Raw genomic sequence first — 23,106 nt, forward strand, 5'->3', positions numbered from 1 at the left:
ATCCAGTTGCTAAGTATCTGGATTTTGATCATGCGACCATGGGGATGCTGTGATGGTTTTAAGTGTGAAAAATAGTAATGAGTCACTTTTTTCAGTGCTGTCGTAATGTTGAATGGTCACTAAACAAACTGTTGTAAATTGAGGACCACTTGTATAACTTATCTCGAGCAAAATTGTCACTGCAAAATAAAATAAAGCAATGGTTTCCCCCAAAATGCTAGTCTTACCAGCGAACAAATGTCCAGCCACCAGCCACAGATCAGAGGGAAAACACCTATTTCTACCACCACTAATAAGGACACCTGCAAAATAAAAGTCAGATAGTTGTTTGTATATTCACAAGTGCTGAATATTGACTAAATTCATATTTATTTTTAAAACTTTCTGCCTACAGATTCAATTTTATTAAATATCTGATTTTTAAGACTTTCTTACCTTGACAACTATATAGCACACACCAAGCAAGCGACGTGATCTCTGGAATTTTACAAGCGCTGCCACACCCTATATAATATGGTCAAAGAAATAGGTATATTTCATAGTGTAATATTACTTTGTGGATGAGAGTGTTAATTCACAGGAAATCATTTCAGTCAACAGGACATTCTGAACCCCACACAAATAGAGTAGGTAATCCGCTGTGCTTCCAATACTCCACTACAGAGGGAGCCTGATGCTAATAATCTAAGAATGGAATACAATTAATTGGTCTTTTCTACCCCAAAATAGATAAAGCAAAATCTGCTAGTAGAGTGACCAACCAATGTTCAAATGTTAAGATTTATACAAGTATTTAAAAGGATACATGACTGACAATTAAAGAGACTGCCAGCAGCACATAGCCAACGATGGTTGTGATCAGGCCTTCGAAATGAGAAGCTTGAACCTGAAAACCATAAACAAACATACATCAAATAGACCACTTTTTAAGAAGACCTATAAAACATTGCACATACATTATGAATCGACCATCAGATTTTCTATTACATGTGTATTTCATTTCTAAATAGATTTTAACTTTAACACAAATTTTAACACTAATGATGCTATTTATTATTTTAGCTGACTGAACACTACACAATTGCTTAACTATTTGATTAACCGGTTAATCAAACAGTTATAAACAGATGCTACATTTATATCCTGCCCTTTTTGTAGAGAAACTCAAGTAGGCACACATAGTGTTCCCTTCCTATTTTCCTTCCACAACAAACCTGTGAGTTGAGTTGGGCTGAAAGACAGTGACTGGCCCAAAATCATTCACTGGACACTACGGCAGAGGGTAAACTGGATTGAAAATCCCAATCAATATTCATTTGACACACCACCAATAATCATAATCATCCTCCCACCCAAAGTAGCTTAGTGAAAGATTTTTATCAGGTAGCAATGTCCTTTCTCTGGCCATACCATAGTTTGTGGCTACCATTTAACATTCCCTTTCCCAAAATTCCTGGAATGTGCAGGTAGTATGGGTTTCAGAGGATTATTTGCGTTTCAAAAAGGAATAACTTCTTTCCTTATCTTGTGGGGACAAAAATTCTGTCTATAAAATACCTATTATGAGAAAAACTGGCTGCCCTCTCACCTATATTACAATTTTTGCAGAAAGGAAAGCTAAAGGAATCACAGATACATTCCTTCCCTATGTTTTTGGTGGAAGTTGTGCTTGGATTTCACACCGGATAAAAATCACCCTTCCTTTACTCCAGGAAACATGGGTAACCAGTAGGAAAGAAGGATGATTCAGTTCATAAGTAAAACTTCTGTGGGATTAACAGAATCACTTACATATTCTTCAAAGCCAAGCCCAACTATAGAGAAGTGTCCGATGTGATAGGGGCAAAATGCTAGGAGAGAAAGAAATTGGTGACAGATGGCTCTTTTTGATAAATATACATTTTAAAACTAACCATTAGGTAATAAATAGATGTAAATAACTGGGTTTATAAATTTGCTATATAAACATGGCCCACGTTATGCCAAATAATGATTTAGTGCAAATGAAATGAAACAATTTAGTGCAAAAACCTTTTCAGCCTGTGTCTTGTTTTGTTATTTGAATTAAACAATTCTGGTCATGATTAGGTGTAATTGGTTAAAAACAAGTCAACTTCAGAATTAAGCTGACCATAATTACAATTAACCATAGTTCTCAATTCAGAAACTTGATGAAATAAAAGCAGAAATGAAAACTATCAGCCTCTTCTAGACAACAAGAGCCATGAGCTGAAATCTCTGTGTGGACCAATTATATTTGGGTGAAAATATAATTATTCAATAAAACATTTGATTAATACTGTCTGGATTTTATAGATTTTGTAAAAAAAAAAAATGGCCTCAAAATTATTAGTTTTCATAGCAAAATTATTTTTCTATGGCTTCAGTTTGCATGGGTTATAATTGGCATGTATTAGAATAAAAATCAGATGCAACAAGTAATGGTATGAGCACATTCATGGGTAAAAAAACCATTTGATGCTCTATGTAAAATTATAATTATGCAGTCACTAAATTGCATGCAGGCCTACTATGGAGTCAGTTTCCTTTGAGAAACATAAAAAACCTACTTCTTTTCCTAACAAAAACACATAACTAGTAGTTAAAATTCATGGAGCTCTAGCATAATTTGTACCATATGAAAAATTATTCTGAAATAATTGAAAATGCAATAACTTACCAAAGACAAGTATGAATAGTGTGTTTAATGATACCACCCAAAACACATGTTCCTGAAGAAGTAGGGAAAAATGAAAAGTAACCATACAAAACTAACTGATAAGCAATATTATCTTCTATTGTGTTCTTGTCATTCTGCTATTAATTTCTTTTCTAATTTTTCTACAATGAAATGTAGGGTTTTCTGCAATAAAATTTTTATCTGTAGGCTGTACATTCACATCATCACAAGGAAGGTTAATGCATTGTATTTGTTCAATTTGTATGGCTGACCATCTCAAACAAGTGACTTTGAATGGCAAACTATCATAAAATTAATTAAAACAATTACAATCACCATACAAAAAGAAAAAGTAAAAACATATAGCAGTTGAGAATTATTATATTCCATGTATGTTAGCAAAGCTAGGAAATGGACCCTTTCAGACACTTGAGACCCCAAACCTGGGCATACAGGCAGTTCTTCAAGGCCTTCTGAAAGGCTGACAGAGATGGGTCCCTCCTAATAGCTGGAGGGAGAATGTTCCTGAGGGCAGGCAATAGGCAAAGAAGATATACCAAGAAAGACAAATATCTCTTGGCTGACACGACTCAGAGTATGCCCATCCTGCTAGTAGAAACAACTGGGAGAAGATGGTCTCTCGGGTAACTTGGTCCCAAGTCATGAAGGGCTTTAAAGGGGAAGTGCGCTCAGAAACACACTAGAAACCAATGCTGTTCATGAAGTAATGGGTATTATATATGCCAAGTAATTACTACCTGCGCAGTAAATACGTCACACAAACTATTAAGGTATTTTTTTTTTGGTAAAAACTTGGCATTTCTAAAAAGTATGTGGTATATTTAGCTGACACTGTACTCAAAGATTTAACATATATGAATTCTACTTGCTAGATAAGAATGGCAGTAATAACAATAACCATTACAATTCACTTACCAAAAAAACTAGGGATCCATCAAGTCCAAGCATCTATAAACAAGAAATAATTTTGAACATTAACTAACATAGCCTATATTATAGCATTCAAGAGGCTGCTAAGTTTTAAAGAACTATTTCCCAACCTGTTCTCAATTTATTGGAAAGGTGCAAAAGTTAAAGTGTGTTAAAAGCGACATACACCGTGCTCAACCATTAATTATGGTTTTTAAATAAAAATGGCTGAGTTCACATATTATGCTAATGGCTCAATCACTGTGAATTAGTACAATATGTGCAGCCAATATATGCTGGTCTCTGACCATAATAAAAGTTTGTTTTGATGAATCTAATATTTTTACAAAGTATCATAGAAATGCATATCTTCTATTGCTATTTTCAACTGGAACAGCAGCTTCAAGAATTAGAGAAATAGCAAAAGGGAAAAGGATACTTTATAAAGTTATATTTTACAATTTTCACACTTTAAATTGTTTCAGGACTTTTTGCAAAGTATATTTTCTCTTTTAAATATGCCCTTTTTACCAACAATATTCTTTGTCTTCCCCAAACTGCTGTTTTTTTTCTACTAAAGGAGTGGGGGAACTCTGTATTATTATAGGTTATTTTGTATCAATTGTAATATATGGTTTGATCAATATAAATTGGAAGATGAAGCTGACAAAAAGGATGCAGCATAGAAAACCATCCTCAATGCCAAGCAGATTAAGCTTTTCAAACTGTTTCATGACTACAGGGAAAAAATATTTCTGAACGTATAGGCCATACTCACTCTCTCCCATGTAAGTTCTTCTGCTGCTCGATCCCATTCCAATGCATTCCAATTCATGTCATCTACACAGAGTATCAAAATATTTAACAATAAGAAAAAAAATTGATATATTTGCTATATTCTTCAAGGAGAACACTACTCATATTTGCTCCAGGCTTGGACAGTTCTAGTGTGATGGTTGGGTAACATATTGTGATGTTATTCAGGATATGTTTGAGCTTCTGGAAACAGAGGAATTGGAAAGGATTGTCTGTTCTATAAACACTGCTACTGTACATGTGATCTGTGGACCCTTACTTCTAGCTCATCTAGGCAGGAAAGGTGTGTGTGAACGATCCAAAAAACTGAACTTTCTCTTCTTGGACAGAGAGTATGCCACTAGCATTGATAATGTTACCCAGTTTGGATTAATGAAACATCTGACACCAACATCAGAGAGGAGCAAGGACCCGTCATTTCAACCCTGCGCTACAAATATTCTCCTTTATTGATATGCCACCTGCCTTGGAAGAACACTCTGGCTTGAAGAAGTGATCCCTCTTTCCAGTCCTACTGGAGAATGTTCATCCTATTTCCATATACTTCCCTTTGGGAAGAAAGCTGTTGAAAATGTACTGTTTCAGCTGCAGAGGATTGTTGATGACATGGATTATCTTGGAGCCATTTTGACTGGATTCAAGCCTGAGTACAGAACAGAAGCAGCACTCTTGGGACCCAGTGGGACCTAGGGGTTGGGAGCTTCCCCCTCTTGTTTCTATTAGACTACTTCACATACTTCAGTATCACCATGATACATTATTGAACCACCTATAAAATCAGTCTGCTGGTGGTTCTACTCAGTGCTTATTGATGGGGAGCAATTGAGCAGATAGTTTCCACCCCTGCCTGGGCCAGAACTTGGTGTCTGAAAAACGTGAGGGTCCGCATGGATAGAAACAAATTTAAGATTTAACCTCAGAAAGACAAAGTTACTATTTATCCAGAAACATCCTGATCTGTGAACATTCCATTATTAGTTCTGGACAGAGTTGCTCTAATAAAGTGATCCACACTTCCGCTAAAGGAGGTAGAAACTCTGACTGGAAGCTTTGACCAGGATGCTCAGTCTACAGTGATTCATATCATCATCACTTATACAAATTACTGCATTATAGTCTATAAAGAAATATAAGTTCACAAACTACAGTTGGAACATAAGATTGCCAAGCTACTAGTAGGTGACAGATGCTCTATAAATATTATACCAGTTCTTCAATTGCTGTATTGGTTATCAACAGCTTCCAAGTCCAATTTAAAAGCACTATTTTTGATGTAGCCAATCTTATATGGCTTGACTACAGAGGCTATAATCTCCAGAAATAATCTGCCTGATCCATGCCTGCCTGCAGAGTGTGTATGATTAGGGAGGGACCTGTCCCTATGTAAATTCAAGTGCAAACTGTCAGGAGACCTTGGCAAAGAAATATCTGTAACAAATAAATAAATGCAGGATAACAAGCTATACAATTAAATAGTCCTCTTATAATAATATGCAAGGAAGTACAAATATTTTGGTAACTATAAAGGTGATCTTTTCAATGTTTAGATATGGTCACCTGTTTACCAGAATTCAATAGAATAATTATAATTATCAGAGAAGTCTGAAACTTATTTTATTTGCTGTATTGTTACCGTAATACACTGTGCAAAAATGCACAAAATGATGCTTTTAAAGTATGATAATTGTGTTTACTAATATTATGTGATTTGAAGAAAAAACAAAGTATAAATAATCTTTGAAATTATTATTTTTTCATTAAAAAAAAGATAATACAATTACAGAAAATGGACTTTGGGGAGAGATTTATAAATATCATAAAAACAATATATGACAGACAATTTGCTAAGATAATGATGAATGGAGAAATGACAGAAAAAATCAATATAAGGAAAGGGACTAGACAAGGCTGCCCATTATAACCATTATTGTTTATTCTGACTCTAGAAGTTCTAAATAGAAATATTAGACGAAATGATGAGATAAAAGGGATGAAAATTATAAAAGAGCAGTATATATTACAAGCGTTTGCAGATGACCTGGTATTTATTATAGAGGAATCACAAATAACAGGATCCAAATTACTAGAACAGATAGAAAAATATAGAAAAGTTTCTGGTTTGAAAATAAATAAAGATAAAACAAAAATTTTGGTGAAAAATACAACAGAAAAACAAAACAGAGAAATAAGAGAAAAGTTAGATATACAAGTCGTGAAGAAAGTTAAATACATGGAGATATATTTAACTTCAAGATGTGCAACAATAAAGGAAGAAAATTACTACAAATTAAGACAACAAATTGAAAAAGATTTAGAAAAATGGAAGAATCTTCAAATATCACTTATGGGACAGATTGCATTGATAAAGATGAACATATTACCAAGATTGTTATTTCTATTTCAGACAGTGCCAATTGAAATTGAAAAGACATATTTTCAATATCTGAATAAGATAATGAGGAAATTTATATGGCATAGAAAAAAGGCAATAATAAATTTGAAAATGTTGCAAGATACAAGGTCACGAGGGGGATTTGGGTTACCAAATTGGGAATTATACTACCAAGCAGCAACATTGACATGATTGAAAAAATGGATTGAATTAAGAAATATAAAGTTGTTAACTTTGGAAGGGCATGATTTGCAACTAGGTTGGCATGCTTTTTTGTAGTATGGTAGAAATAAAATACATACATACTTTCATAGACATTATAGAAGAAATGCATTGTTATTGGTTTGGAAGAAGATTAGAGATAAATATTATATGAAAATATCAATATGGTTCTCAATGAAGGAAGCTTTAATACACCCAAATGTTTTTAATTTTGGAAATATTGTTAGATATAAGGATTTGTTAACAGATAAGAGGGAATTGAAAGAGAAACAAGAATTGGAAGAACAGGGGATTGAGATAGATTGGTATATGTATATGCAGATAAGAACAAGTTATGAAAAAATGCTAAGTTACATTTGGAAAAGACTGAGTTAGATAGGATACTCACAGAAGAAAATTTAATATATTTTTTTTAATAATTTTTTGTTATATATTGAATTGGAGGAGGAACAGATGAAAGAATGATAGCTTGGGGAAGAAATTTTGGACATTCAATTGAGCTTGAAAAATGGCAACTATGGGAAAGGAATTATAAATTAACAATGTCCACCGCATACAAGAAAAACCAATATAAAATGTTTTATAGATGGCATATGCCACCGGAGAAGTTAGCAAAAATGTTTAAAGATAAATCAGCGAAATGTTGGAAATGTCACCAACTACCAGAATCTTATTATCATATGTGGTGGACATGTCCTGAAGCAAAAAATTATTGGAATAAAATTAAAATTTGGCTGGAAGAAATGACACAAATACGTATTGAATTTAAACCAGAGTTGTTCCTATTGGGTATCCTACCGGATAAAATTAAAAAGGAATATATTTATTTGATTATACATGTAATAACAGCTGCATTTATTTTTATTGTTGGTTGGAAAAGAGATATAAATTATTAATTTTATAACTATGTATAAAAATTTGATAGTAAGAAAATAATAATAATAATAATAATAATAATAATAATAATAATCCAGAAGTTACATCCAGAAAAGTGAAGAACCAATGATTAAGGAAGTAAATAAAGGAGGCCTTTTAAAGACAACTAAAACAAAAGCAGAATATAAGAAAGAAGTAATTGAGCAGCGAGCTGAAAATTGGAAACACAAAGCTCTGCATGGCCAATACTTGAAAAGTATTGAAGGCAAAGCTGACCAGAAACTAACTTGGAACTGGTTAAGATCAGGAGTACTGAAAAAAGAAACAGAAAGCTTTATTTTGGCAGCTCAAGAACAAGCCCTAGCCACAAACTGTATGAAGGCAAAAATTCAACATGTTACCACCAACAGCAAATGCCGCCTCTGCAATGAAAAAGAAGAGACAGTTGACCACCTGATCAGTGGGTGCAGCAAAATTTCACAAACTGACTACCTACAATGCCATGACCGTGTTGCTAAAATCATTCACTGGAAATTGTGCCAGAAGTTTGGATTTGAGTACAGCAAAAACCACTGGGAACATCAGGTTGAGAAAGTTTTAGAGAATGAGAAACTCAAGATCTTGTGGGACTTTAGGATTCAGACTGACAGGCACTTGGTCCACAACACACCTGACATAACAATAGTTGAAAAGAAAAAAGTATGGTTCATTGACATTGCAATACCTGGTGATGCACGAATTGAAGATAAGCAGCAAGAAAAAATCACAAAGTACCGGGACTTACAAATTGAAGTTGAGCGACTGTGGAAAAAGAAATCGTGTGTTGTCCCGATTGTAATTGGAGCCCTCGGAGCAATACCCAAAGGGCTACCCCGCTATTTAGAAATTCTAAATTTGCCGGACTTGAACATTTTGACTCTACAAAAAACCACCTTACTCGGAACAGCTTACATCCTCCGACGATACCTTAACAGTTCCTAGGTCCTTGGTTAGGACTCGAGCTGCTGAGCTATTAACCAGCCTCAAAGGCTGTGAATCTCACTAAAGATTAACCAATAAATAATAATAATAATAATAATAATAATAATAATAATAATAATAATAATAATAATAATAATTTTATTTCTATACCGCCCTTCTCCCGAAGGACTCAGGGCCGTGTACAGCCTATTTAAAAACACTACAGGAATGAATTTTTACAGTGGATTGGATGACGATTAAGATAGAAGAAACTGTTGGAACAAGAAGAACAAAAAGAAAAGTAGAAGTCAACACCGAGATGTGACAGGAGAGGGATGATTGATGTTTTAAATGTTTATTTGTTTTATAAAAAAAAAATCTTTTTAAAGAAATTATTATTTTTTCCTAGAAAGTAACCCTTGCAATAAATGGGCCACAATATATAATCAGTATACCTTGTCCTCCATTGTTTGCATCTGCTGCATCTTCAACTACAACATCTTCTTCATCTTCATTGTCTTCTTCTTCTTCATCTGGCTGTTCTTCTAGAATTTCTGGATTTTCACCTACAACTACATTCTCAGCAGGCTGGTCCACAGGCTGATCAAGTACAGCGTTTTCAGCACCAGCATTTCCTATACCCTGAGCCTGAATGCAAAAAAATCAACAAAATTTTAGTTGAACTAAGATGATGTGCTGCACTTTATCAATGAAAATTGTTCGGATATTTTAAAGAGCAAATCTAGAAACAAGCTTCATTGAGTGCCGCATCAGGGTTGTGGGGTCAGGTAGGCGTGGCCAGTACATTACTTGTGTCAGGTGCGCCTGTGGTGGCCCGAGCGCTGTGACGGCCTTGTGCAACCCTCTGCCAGTGAAAACGGAGTCCAGGAGGGCTGCAGCTGGCCCTCCCAAGCTCCATTTTCGCTGGCAGAGACACCGCACGCTGCTCCTTTGCTATTTCCAGATTGGCCCCATGGGCCAGATTTAAGTACACCGCGGGCCGGATCTGGCCCATGGGCCTTGAGTTTGACACCTCTGCTATAGAAAGATTCTTAATACCTCAGACCCAGCTGGGAGCTGATTTGGTCTAATGATTAAGGCTCCAGGTTAGAAACCAGGGTACCATGATTTCTAGTTCTGCCTTAAGTTTAAAAACCAGCTGAGTGACTTTGCACTAGTCACTCTCTCTCATCCCAGAATGTCAGGCTCAGGCAATAAACTAATTCCTGCTGCAGCCAATGGATCAACACTCAGTTAACCTGAAAAAAATGTGATCCTGTACTTGCAGGAGAACACTAAGGGGAAAAACAAATGTTGCTATAGGGAGATTCTTAACACTTCAGCACAGAGGTATTCTACACCTCCATCTATAGTATGAAAAGTAGATCCTAGACTGATGTCCCCCTGCTTTGTTTTGCATACATTGCAAAACAAAACATTTGCATACATTGGTGTCATATTACATGCAACGTATCAATCAGCTGAGTATAGGCTGCAGGAAAGAGATCCCTATAGCCCATTAGTTGTACTAAAATTACTCCTTTATTTCCTAAAGGAGGAAATAACCGTAATCTGATAAAGGCCGAGTAACCAAGTTTCAGATGTAGAAATTATTCTGGATGATATAGTACATGTGTTTTCATATATCATCAATCTGTTTGAAATCTTCAAAAGTTTATAAGACTGGAAGCCTCTTCCTTGATATCAGATCAGAAACCAATGAATTTCTGAGATGGACTGGAGATTTTCCATAGCTATCATAGGTGATCCTGTTGAGGCTTTAGTCATGCTGCCAGAGTAACAACACAAGCCATTGACATATTTTCTCCTACGTGCCTTTTTCAACCTAATAGAAACCATAAGGCATTGTAATATGCAGTAAACCAATTCAAGTGGGACATTCAATTCTGAGGGATCAGGAGTTGTAAATTAAGAATGTGGACAAGATGCTTGAAACTTTCTGACTGATTATTTACTGTCAATCTGTTCATCATGGGTGTTTTAACTGCTGGTGAAATGGCCCAGATGGTACGTCCAGACTACAATAAATGTCATTCAATAACTGTATGAAGTCAGTAGGAGGAGTCATCAGCAGACTGGAACAAGATTTAATTTACAGTGTCAATGACACCAGCTTTTCATCTGTTATACCAGAATCAGAAAGGGCTATGAATATTTAAGTCAGTGTCTGGATCATGACAAGTAATTTGAATCTTCTAATAAGATTGACGAAGATTGTTATCTGAAGAAATATGGTTGATCACTTCAGGCATGAATTAGAAGCCTCAACACTTGATATCATAATGCACTCTGTAAATCATCTGAAAGCTATGGATAGTAAACCACATAGCTGCAAGCTTGCTCTATGGTACACTTAGTAGAAAAACTGCATTAGCTACCACTTTTATGCTAAGGTTAATCTAAAAAGTAAGTCTAGGAAATCTGAAAAAATAGATGTTCTTTTATTTTAGGAGCAATGGATACCATCTGGAAGTGTTCCTGGTAACATAGCACTAAACAACCAGTTCTTCATTTAGATCCATAGATTAATCTGCATAGGTCATTATAGTCAAAATGTATTTTAATCCTGTAGAGTGCTGTGAATTATTACATGATGAAAGGTATGTAAATATTTTAAATTTGTTTTAAAAGTAAATGTGCATTTATTCATAAACTTTGTTATTTCAAAATAATGTAAAACAAGTCTGAATTTGTTTTCCCAACAGCGGAAGTAGGTTGTTCATAAAGCTGCTTACTGAAGCTCATTCTTATAATGATAAACCATGAATTAGTAATATGGTTAAACATAGCCTTTCTGTGACATTTAATAAGCATAAAGAATAAAGCATCAGTGTTCAATGTCGGTATAAACATACCACTCTTTGGATTAACCTCAAGTCCTAAAGTTTGTGCTAGAAAAAAAATGTTTTATGCAACAGATTATATGAATGGATCCAACATGTTTTATAAACACTTCCAGCTGTTTAAAGATAGGAAAAAGAGACAGAAAAGGCTTACATGTATCAAAAAAATTCAAACTGAAAGTTACTGCATATAAAGTAAACAGCATGTTACCTCATTCTGTTGCCCAACACCATTAATGGCTTGCTGCTGATTCTGTTCTAGCCACTGTGGTGCACCTCCATGGACAATTTGTTCACGTAACCATACAAGACTGATAAACGCACAGAGTGTGCATGTCACAACAAAACAACCTTGCAAACAGTCTGCCAATAAATTCTCCCTGTTGAAGAAATATTCAACACATTATACAATCAGTTGACATACTGTAACCATTAGTGGAAATCACTGCTGTTGATTGCCTCTACTATCAAGCACCCATAAGGAAAAAAAACATACTTTGGTAGCTTATAGCTATTTCAGCTTCAATTTATTCTATCCATTTCCTTACAAATTAGTCTGCCATTGCATAAAAGTCATTATCAGCAAGTTTCCCTCCATAGAATTTTATTCTATTTTATATTAATAACCATGCTAATTATGGTTATATCATACCAATTAAAATAAGAACTCCTTACCAATTAATTTTCTACAAATAATTAATATCTATTTATTCATTATTAAATTTATTTGTCGCCCATCTCCCTATGGGGCTACTCTGGATTGTTTACAACAGTAAAATGTAAAATTATAAAATATTATAATATTAATATTAAAGTATATATTAAAGTAACATTAAATTAATACATATTTATACATCCTAGTGGTTTTTGTATCTGACAAATAGTGCGTGCATACAGTATAAAATTGGAATTAAGACCACAAATCTTTCAGTTACTTTCCCCATATTATTGGACTCCAGCATTATTAAATAGTATTTCCTTTTATAAACATTTTAGACTGAACTGAAGTGATTTTTAACATCCAGCTTAATGTTTGAAGTCTGACTCTTACTTTATTTACAATTTAAAATAATGGACTGATATTTACCACAAGATTAATGTGGCTTATTAATATTAAAATATATATTAAAGTATGGTTAATTAGATTGCTATTCAATATTAATTCATTGGGTTTTATGTGTGTGGGAGCTTTATAATAGTAACAGAGTAACAGAGTAACAGAGTAACAGAGTTGGAAGGGACCTTGGAGGTCATCTAGTCATGCAGGAGCCCTGTACTAGAGATTCGAACTGCCGAACTGCCTATCTTTCTGATCAACAAGCTCAGTGTCTTAGCCACTGAGCCACCTAGTAATGTTAGAATTGAAGAATTATGTTGCATTTGTAAGTAAAGAAGCCCAATATGCTTTTCTCAAACCAAAGAAATACTATATTCATATACTTTTCTAATAATACAAAGCGAATAGTGAAATTTCATAGTATAAGTTGCATTTAATATGTAGCAACAATTTTATACTGAATTACACAACAGGGATACTAAGATATACAAATGAGGTATCAGACCATAAAAGAGAAGAGTGACCTGTAATTTAGAAGCATAGATGAGAAAAAAAAACTTTTTTGTTAATACTTACGTTGATAACATATCTAATGGCAGCGTCAGTAGTGAGCTCACAGAGCCAGTAAACAAGCACTTGTAGATACGGCCTAAAGAGCAGAGAAAGTAAATAAAATTCTTGGTGAATATCTTGAATGTTATCAAGATATAACTGATAAGAGTATATTTGGCAGCTTCTTCAGGGTTATCTTAACCAATACTAACAATGGCAAATCTCACAGCATATCTGAGGAAATGAACCAATTCAAGCTAAAAAGAGCAAGACATATGTTTTCCCACACAGCAATCTTTACTCTTTAAAATTGGATTGAGTTATATTTATGTCATGTTCCAAAACTGAACACTTAGATACTTAAGGAAATCTGAATCATGTCAGACTATCCACCTAGTAACTTAATCCGTTTAGGTTTGTTTTTTATTACCCAATTAACAATAGAAAATTGCCTCTGAAGTTTCTGGGACAACACATACTATACAAAAATTAAATATTCAATAACTAGTTTACAGGAGAATTAAGCTGCTCTATATAAAGATAAATAAATCAAAACATAAAAACTAAGATTGGCATCGCAATGTGCTGCTTTCTCACAGTTTGGTCTAGTGGTTAAGGCACCCGGTTAGAAACCAGAAACCCTGAGTTCTAATTGTGCCTTAGGCATGAAAACCGGCTGGGTAACTTTGAGACAGTCATTCTCTTTCAACCCATCTCATTTTACAGGGTTGTTGTGGGCAAAATAGGAGGAGGAAGAAGTATTAGATATGTTCGCCACCTTGATTTATTTTTAAAAATAATAAAGACGGGATAAAAAACCTAAAATATAGATAAAACAAAAATAGTCTTTTCTACCACTATTTATGATTTTAGCATGACTACTAAAAAACAGTAAACTTAATATTCTGGAATGCTTCAGAAGGCAGCTTAACACATTTAAGTGTGGCCCTGTTCTTTGTGCAAGCACTAGTAACTCTTGAGGCTATATAGATTAATCTTTGAAGAATTGTGCATGCAACTCTAAGCAACTGCCTTTTCTTTAATGTATGGTCTGATTTTGCTGATAAATTCACTTCCTGAAAGCCAACCAAAAATACGTTTTTCCTACTGCCTTGTACTGCCTATGTATATTGTATAACATACTTACATGCTGTAAGAGGTACAACTCCTAACCATGCAAAGGCCACAAGAGTATAGTGAAACCAGTATCGTATTGCTGTGCCAATACTTGTAACCAATCCTGCAAATATATCTTGGATTGGCAGCCGAGAAGGCATATCTGGAGAATAAACTTTAAGAAAAGGAGGAAACCATGAAACTTTTATTGTTTTAATAGAACTAACATATAACAGAACTGCTCTTAATAATGTATATGACATAAATAAAGAATGGCTAAAATTAATGGGGAGAAAATCACATTGGAAAGTTATTTATACCAAGTTGGACCATTAAGTAAATTACAAAATTAAGTATTTTTATTACTATATTTTATATAGGAAAAGGAAAAGGAAAAACTGCACACAAAGAAATGGAGAAAGAGGGGAGCGAAAAAGAAAATTAAAGCATTAACTAGCTAAATGGAATTTATCAGCATTATAGAATTAGGTTAACATTTCCAATATTTCATTAGTTTTAAATGTGAATATACTGCATCATTTTAAAAATTATAAATGATTGTTAAACGCCAAGTAATATATGAATATCAAAAACAATAGTTAGCACAGTATAAAACATGTAACATTAAGAATAACAGTAGTGCCTATTCAAACAAAGAATTTATGTTAAGAGAAATCCACATTTTGGATGTAACTCCAACTAAATCTATATAAAGATCTATAATCCAAAATCAGTTTCCAACATAATTTAAATTCTATGTCAGGTTTACTTTTGAAATACAAAGTTATTTTGGATATGGAGCAGCACTACTGGAAGTTAATTAGCCGTTCTTCAACAGAAGAAATTGTGCCTTCTTTCCAATAGGAACCACAGAATATCGTTGTAGCATTTCCCATGTACAAACCCAATATATTTTTGCAGGCATGTAGTTCACTAATATTAAATTTAATAATAGTAGGTTGGAAGGGAAATTCAGCTTTTAAAATTTAAAAATGCTTTATAACGTTCTATTATAAAGTATTTTCCAAATTGCTTACAACATTGCCACAAAATATGGAAATAATCCAACCTGCTCATTACACTTCCAACAATATGCAGAGAATCACTATTATACAGAATGCAAGAATTGGGTATTAATAAGACAAAAATAAAATGTTTTGAGGCTTTCTCCTTGCAATGGTCAAAATCATCTGATTTCAAATAAATCCTGCTATTGTAAAAGAACTGCCTACAAAGAGACTTGATAAATTTAAAAACTTATAACACAAAATTCAGAGCATTTGCTGGGTCTCATTTAGAAATTGTTGGTGAAATTGAACTAAGTAAAAATTAAAATAGGTGAAGAATTTAGGTAGAAAAATTGATATGTAACAATGGGAATTTCAGTGGAAAAAACATTAAATTCACACTGGATATTGTGCTTAGGGAAAACTAATATAGGTTGTTTTGTCATTAGTATATTATTCCATTATTAATTGCTAAAATAATTCATTTTTAGTTTAAAAAACAGTGGTCAAGCAGTTTAAAAAGCACTGCTCTATGATTAACCCAGCTACTCAGAAATTCTGGGTTGTACTGGTTGCAAGAACTGGAGGCAACCAGGTCTTTCCAATGAGTGAACTTCTTTATGCTTTCCTCTTCATGAAAATAAAAATTCATAATGCAGCAAGAAATATGTCTGGACTGACTCTTTCCCTGTATTTATTCCAAATTGGCAATACCCTGATAATTATTGCATTGTATTTTATTTAAAAAATTCTGTCAGTATACATCCAAAAATATTTGTGGAGGTAGCCCTCCATTTACAACCACAATCGAGCCCAGTTGCTAAGTAAAACATTTGTTAAGTGAGTTTTGCCCCATTTTACAACCTTTCTGGCCACAGTTGTTAAGCGAATCACTGCAGTTGTTAAGTTTGTAACATGATGGTTAAATTAATCTGGTTTCCCTGTTGATTTTGCTCATCAGGAGGTTGCAAAAGATGATCACATGACCCCAGGACAATGCAACCATATGAGTCAGTTGCCAAATGTCTGAATTATGATCATGTGATCATGAGGATGCTGCAACAGTCGTAAGTGTGAAAAACAATCATAAGTCACTTTTTTAATGGCACTATAACTTTGAATAGTCACTAAACAAACTGTTTTAAGTCAAGGACTACCTGTATAGTCCATCTGGGAGACATGCTCCCTCAAGGGAGGTCATCCAGTTATGGATAATATAAACAAAGTTAAACAGCTACTTGATAATACACAGAATTCAGCATTGTTAACAACGAATGATAACAGTTCTTCAGTTTCAAACAGAAATCTTTCACAGCCCCTATACAGAGATGCAGAATTAAACATGGACCTACAGCAATAAACAAACATGTTATCACAGAATATGGTCCTTCCACTGACTCAAAATAGGAAGGATGGGTTTCTGCCCAGACAAATCAGTCTTGTAAGCTTAGAGGTTAGAACTTAGAGGTTAGAATAATAAATCAGCCATTAAACACTTAAACTGAGAGAGAAGACAAGATCTGTATCAGCAGCACAAGTGTTCTCATCCTGTAGGTTGCTGCGAGTGTTGTGTGGGCACTATGTTGCCGTGAGCGCTGCATGGGCACTACTGTTGCCACCCCATTTGCATTGTGCGTGCTCACGGCCCCGTTCACACATGTGCATGTAAAGACCCCTGCCTCTCCCCCCGAGCCACCAACCCAGAAAGGTTGGGAAATTCTGTCACAGACAACAGGACACAGCAAAATGTAACAGAAAGTGTAATTTGTATTTAGGGTTGGTAAACATTTCCAATTCTTTTATTATCTTTCTGACCTATACTTCCTTTCATTGTCTGTCAAACAATGAATACGTCAAAACATATTAAAGGTATACATTTCTCCTGTTCACTTGTGTCCGACTCTTGGTAGTGGTACCCATCTCTGTTTCTTAGCTGAGAAAGCCAGCATTGTCTGAAGGTATTTCCATGGTCATGTGTCCAACATGCCTAGATGCTGAGGCACATAGAATGCTGTTACTTTCTTACCGAAGCAGTACCTATTTATCTATTTGCATTTGCATGCTTTCAAACTGCTAGGTTGGCAGGAGTTGGGGCAAGTAACGGGAGCAAAGTCTGTCGTGCAATGCTCAGGTCTCAAACCCACTCAGCATCTTTAACCACAGAGCTATCACGCACCCTATATGACTGTTAACAGATTATCTGTTCTTTCAAAGGGAGCAAGAACTTGAGTTATATTAATGCCAAAGTTAAATATTTCATTTTCATTTTCAAAAATGCACTAGTTTCAAATTGCTATTTTTGTAGAATTCTGGTTTTTAGCAGCTTCATAAAAAAGCCAAAAATTACTTCTCTACAAAACTAATAAATGTGGGTATTTGGTCTAGTGCAGGGGTGTCAAACTGGTGACCTGTGGGCCGGTTGTGTCACACAAAGACCACGCCCACCTCGCCTCTGTGAAGGGGAAAAATATCATGATACATCATGTGACGCCAACATGACATGGCACGTTTGACACCCATGGTCTAGTGGATAATGCATCAGACTGGAAACCAGGAGACTATGAGTTCTAGTCTCACCTTAGCCATAAAAAAACCAGCTGGGCGACTTTGAGCTAGTCATGTTTAAGAAACAAGAAAGAAAAGTCTATGGCCTAATTGCATGTAAATCAGATAGTATTTGTTTTATTTAACTGTGACTTATTTAAGAACCTAAATGTAGCATCAAACTACATCAAAACATATAGCTCCCGCAACAGAGCAAAATAGAATACCCATTTCCCAAGAGTAATTATCAAATTTACCTAATAGGTAGACTATTTTTCTACACAACTATCTGGTGTTCAGTGCTAAGAACACAAAAGAATCGCTAAAAGTTCAAATCATTGAAATAAACATTGCAGTAAAACAGCAAATGGTCTTGATGATTAGTTTAAAGATTAGCCTAAACTTGGGGTTGTCTTAAATTTTGGACAATCTTTCTTAGAGGCACATAACAATATAGGTAGTCCTCAACTTACAACAGTTCACTTAGTAACCATTCAAAGTTACAATAATGGCACTGAAAAATGTGACTTATGACTGTTTTCAACAGTTATGACCTTTGCAGCATACTCATGATCATGTGGTCAAAATTCAGATGCTTGGCAACTGGTTCACATTTGACCATTGTTGTGTCCCAAGGTCATGCAATCCCCTTTTGCGACCTTCTGACAAGCAAAGTTAATGGGGAAACCAGGTTCACTTAACAACTGGGTTAATAACTTATCAACTACAGTGATTCACTTAATAACAATTGTGCTTGTAAGTCAAGAACTACCTGTAGTAATTCTCTGAAAACTATACAGATGCTAAACATAAAAATCTACATTAAAAATCTGTCCCTATCTTTAAAAAGACAGCATAAACAGCCTGATCCTTATAGAAAAAACATATACGCCACAAAACCCCCTCAAAACTTAGAAAGTCATATCCTTACATAAAGCCCATGAAATAGACAACACATGTACACCATTAAAGAAAGAAAAACATATAGAAACCTATAGAAAAAGACCTACAGAAACCTAGAAGCAGAAAACAAAACACTGCTTAGATCAGGGGTATCAAACTCAAGGCCCAGGGGTCAGATCCAGTCCAAAGGGTGCTTAGATCTGGCCCTTGGGGCCGCCCTGGAAACAGCAAAGAACTGGCCCGCAGTGCCTCTGCAAGCAAAAACAGAGCTCAGGAAGGCCACCCGTGGCCCTCCTGAGCTGTTTTCACTCGCAGAGGATTGCAGAGGATTTGGTCATCGCAACCAAAAACCAAGCTCGGGAGCCTGTTTTCTCTGACAGAGCGCTCGGGCCACCACAGGCACCCCTGACATGAATGATGTCAAGCTGGCCATGCCCATCCTGGCCATACCCACTCTGGCCCTCCAAGGTCAAACAACACTGATGCATCCCTCAATGAAATCGAGTTTGACACCCCTGGCTTAGATGGTTAGGATATCATCTGAAGACTGGTAAAATTAGGAGCAAATAAACCATGAATTGACTGAAAAAATCATGATTACTTTGGATCTGGTCTGTTGAAATGATCTTGAATCAAATAAATTGTGACTTAATATTCTGTTCACTGGAGTATGAATGAAATAAAGAAAAAGGAACTTCTGTTTTCTTCTTGGCCTTCCTATTGCTTTTCTTTCCTTGCAGCATTTTTCCCGTGGAGAAATACAGTAATGATTCTTCAAGATTTCCCATCATAATGAATTAGAAGTTTGCAAATGAAGTAATTATAACTTAATTTTTTAACCACATCTAATAGCTGAATGACTCTAATAACTAATGACTCTAATCTATAAATTGGTTAAAGCCAGTATGACTTCTTTATGTAAGTACAGTGGTGGGTTGCTCCCGGTTCACAAGAACCGGTAGTAAAAATTTGTAGTAGTTCGGAGAACCAGTAATAATATTGGCTGGCCACGCCGCTCACTTACCCCGCCCACCTCATCAGATGCTTTTTTTTTACTTTTAAAAGCATATCTTTGTGACATATCACATAATATATGTTAGAAGATATTTGTTATATATTTATGTATCTATATTTGTTAATAGAAAGATTGCTTGAAAAGAGAATTATTTGTGATGTATGAACTGCCTCCCTGAGCTAAACCAAGGCAGTACAGTGATACCTTGGTATTCAACTGCCTTGAGACTCATAGAATTTGGTACTCAACACATTTTGACATGAAAATATTGTCCCTGTATTCATCATTTGTTTGGTACTCAATGCCCAAGCTAAAACATGTCAGTGTCAGCTGTCTTGTGTCTCAGTATATTATTCCTTATGGGAAAAATTTGCTTGGTACTCATCATTTTTGGTACTCATTGAGCCTCCCAGAACCAATTAACTATGAGTACCAAGGTACCATTGTAACACCATTTATTCCAAGGGACTGCACTGACTTGGTTAAAATGAAACCAATTACAACATATGTAATTTCACTTCTTGGAACCAATTATTTGAATTTTCCAATCTGGCTAAATAATCCTTTACAAGAAACATAAACCTTAGAATAACTATTTCATGTACACATAGTATATATTCATGTCATATACTTACTTGGTGTGAAAGCAAATCTGTGTTTACATAATTCACAGTATTCTTTTCTGCTGTGTTTGAGCCATTGGACTAAGCTGCAATTAAAATATATGGTAATAATGGATTTACAATGTTAGGAAAAATACATAATATTCAAGAGTTCAGAAACTATTTAAGAATTTTTAAAAAGGAAAATAGTAATATATATTTTAATAACTCAATTTATATTTTATAATTTCATTATAATGTAAGTACTGATTTTCTTCAAATACTTTTGTTAAGAATGAGAGTTTTTGAATTGAATAAGTAAGTACTGGGCAGTGCTGATTAAACCAAAGTATTAAAAGTATTTTTTAAAATATAAATGATTGAGACATTTTGCTTAACTTGAGATACAGTGCTGCTTTAAAAAAAAATGTTTATAAACCTGTTTGAATTTTAAAATGGGTTTGTGAGGCTATACTGAATCTTCAATATTTCTGAATAAATATGAACTAAGAATATAATACAAGCCGTCAAACAAACAAAATCATCCCAAGAACAAGGTGTGTACTATTTCAAGAGGTCTCAAAGAACCCCAAACTAACATCCAGGGGTCTTTCTTGCCTTGGCAAATGTCAGTGTTCATGAATAGAAAAAACAATGGTGTGTGTGGCAGGGTTGCAAAAAGAAAGTCACTACTCTCCCATCTGTAGTTTGCGAAAGACCATTTAGACAAACGAGAAAGCTTTTGGAAGAATGTTCTGTGGACAAATTAGACCAAACTTTTTCCGCTTAAAACGTTTAAGCAACATTACATTAAAAAATTAACAAATTAGGGCATAAAATAAACATAAATATTTAAATGAATATATAAGCAAAATAGAGGCTCAAAATGCATACTGTTATGATTATTTTTGTTTTGAAAAATGAATTCCTCTGTAGTAATAAGCTACTGTTTTAGATCCCACTAAAAATTACTTCTATAACTGATGCTACACCAAAGAAATCACCAAGCCTACACTTTGATCCCGGCCAAGATAACTCATGGCAAATGTAACAAAACGAGAAAACAGAATATAAAAAATGCATATAATGGAAACTTTTATTACAAAATGTATAAAAATGCCCATTAATCATTAATATATTACTCCAAAGGACATTTACAGAATTCTTGCATAATTTCAATAAGAGGATTTAAATTGTATAAACAGTTTGAATTCTGATCTCATATCCAGAATATGTTTTCATAATTAAGCATTTTCACATGTAAAAAAATATTTAGCCCTTTAATAATATATTTTTCTTTAGTTTCTTGCAGGAAGCTTTGGAAGCTTTAGTGAACCCCAACTTTGAAATGATAGGAACAAAAACTCTTGATAAGGTTAGCCCTGCTGGGAATATCAAAAAGAGCTTTTTAGCTAAGGGTAATTCACAATGGAAATGAAGGAAGGCTTTGAAGGTACAGTAAAAGATTAGTCAATTCATCTGAAAGGAGGAACTCCAAAATCAACTTGGAAAGTATTCAAAACATGAAACCATACAAAGGAATGAAGTAACTTAGATATTCATAAAGGACATCGCTAAATTAATTTTATAACCCACTAAGTGACAGGATTATTTCTAGCAAAATTAGTGGATATCCAGTGAACATGAATGTTAAACAAGTATATGCTACTTATACAATGTAGCATACTATAGGTGCAAGAGTGAAAGACATTGAAGAATTCTATGGCATGCTGAAAGAGGTGCTAAACACATCACCAAAAGGATGTATGATTAGTTATTTCCAATCATAATTGGTGACTGAAAATGTTGGGAAAATAGAAGGTCCTAGAATTATTGTAAGATCTTGATTAAATGGATTCAATAATGCAGGAGAAAGAATTTTGTGAAAAAAATATTTCTTAATATTGACTACTTCGACTCTACAACTATTATTGTATTATTTCCTAGAGAAATACTAGAATCAAATAAACTACCTAATAAGGAAACAGAAGATGGAGAACTGCATTCCACTTTCAGAGGCAGATTATAAAAAAATACCATAAATTATGGGGTCAGTCGTGTAGGTTTGACTTATAAAATTAAAGTGAACCAGCAAGATTAAACCTGAAGAGTACATAGTAAAAATATAAATCAGATTAAGAACAGATTTTGAATACTTACCTCCATCAGAATCGATGGAGAAATTATGAAAAGTGAAACAAAAAAAAAAATTATGAAAGGGAAAAGATCCAAGTGAATTCCAACGTAAGTTATCATGTTAACCAAAGATGGAGATAGACTTGGACAATAGAAAGATGCATTGAATGCAGACTTTCAACATCAGCCAAGGAAGTTGAAGGAAAGCTATCTCAATCTAAAACATCAATAGATACATGAAAATGCCAAGAACAAAGGGAAATCATAGGAAAAATTGTACTTAAAATAGGAATAATCAAAAATAATTATTAGAAGAGAGTAAATAAAGGCAAAGGATGTAAATGAAGTCAGAAAGACTAAACTAAAAATCTTTACAAATCATACTGAAGAATGATGAAAGCACTTTCAGGGAGATAATATATTAAATAAGCAAC

At 34.4% G+C, this 23,106-nt stretch overlaps 1 protein-coding gene across 3 annotated transcripts in view; it reads right to left on the minus strand.

Annotated features, from left to right (window-relative positions):
- MARCHF6 (membrane associated ring-CH-type finger 6) overlaps positions 1–23,106 on the minus strand; it is a 52,480-nt gene that overhangs the window by 19,017 nt on the left and 10,357 nt on the right. For 2 of the 3 annotated variants that reach the window (XM_070940773.1, XM_070940775.1), the window contains exons 3-14: positions 20,570–20,643; positions 14,497–14,640; positions 13,374–13,446; positions 11,952–12,120; positions 9,332–9,524; positions 4,389–4,450; positions 3,617–3,649; positions 2,681–2,732; positions 1,792–1,850; positions 806–886; positions 436–504; positions 228–302 (exon numbers count right to left, since the gene is read on the minus strand). In XM_070940773.1, coding sequence (XP_070796874.1) covers positions 228–302; positions 436–504; positions 806–886; positions 1,792–1,850; positions 2,681–2,732; positions 3,617–3,649; positions 4,389–4,450; positions 9,332–9,524; positions 11,952–12,120; positions 13,374–13,446; positions 14,497–14,640; positions 20,570–20,643 — 1,084 coding nt within the window. The remainder of the gene's footprint in view (positions 1–227; positions 303–435; positions 505–805; positions 887–1,791; positions 1,851–2,680; positions 2,733–3,616; positions 3,650–4,388; positions 4,451–9,331; positions 9,525–11,951; positions 12,121–13,373; positions 13,447–14,496; positions 14,641–20,569; positions 20,644–23,106) is intronic. The other variant, XM_070940774.1, reaches the window with a different exon arrangement.

Source organism: Pituophis catenifer, unplaced genomic scaffold, assembly GCF_029215685.1.
Source record: "Pituophis catenifer annectens isolate HBS135680 unplaced genomic scaffold, rPitCat1.0.hap2 SCAF_3, whole genome shotgun sequence".
In the NCBI taxonomy this organism is placed as follows: domain Eukaryota; kingdom Metazoa; phylum Chordata; class Lepidosauria; order Squamata; family Colubridae; genus Pituophis; species Pituophis catenifer.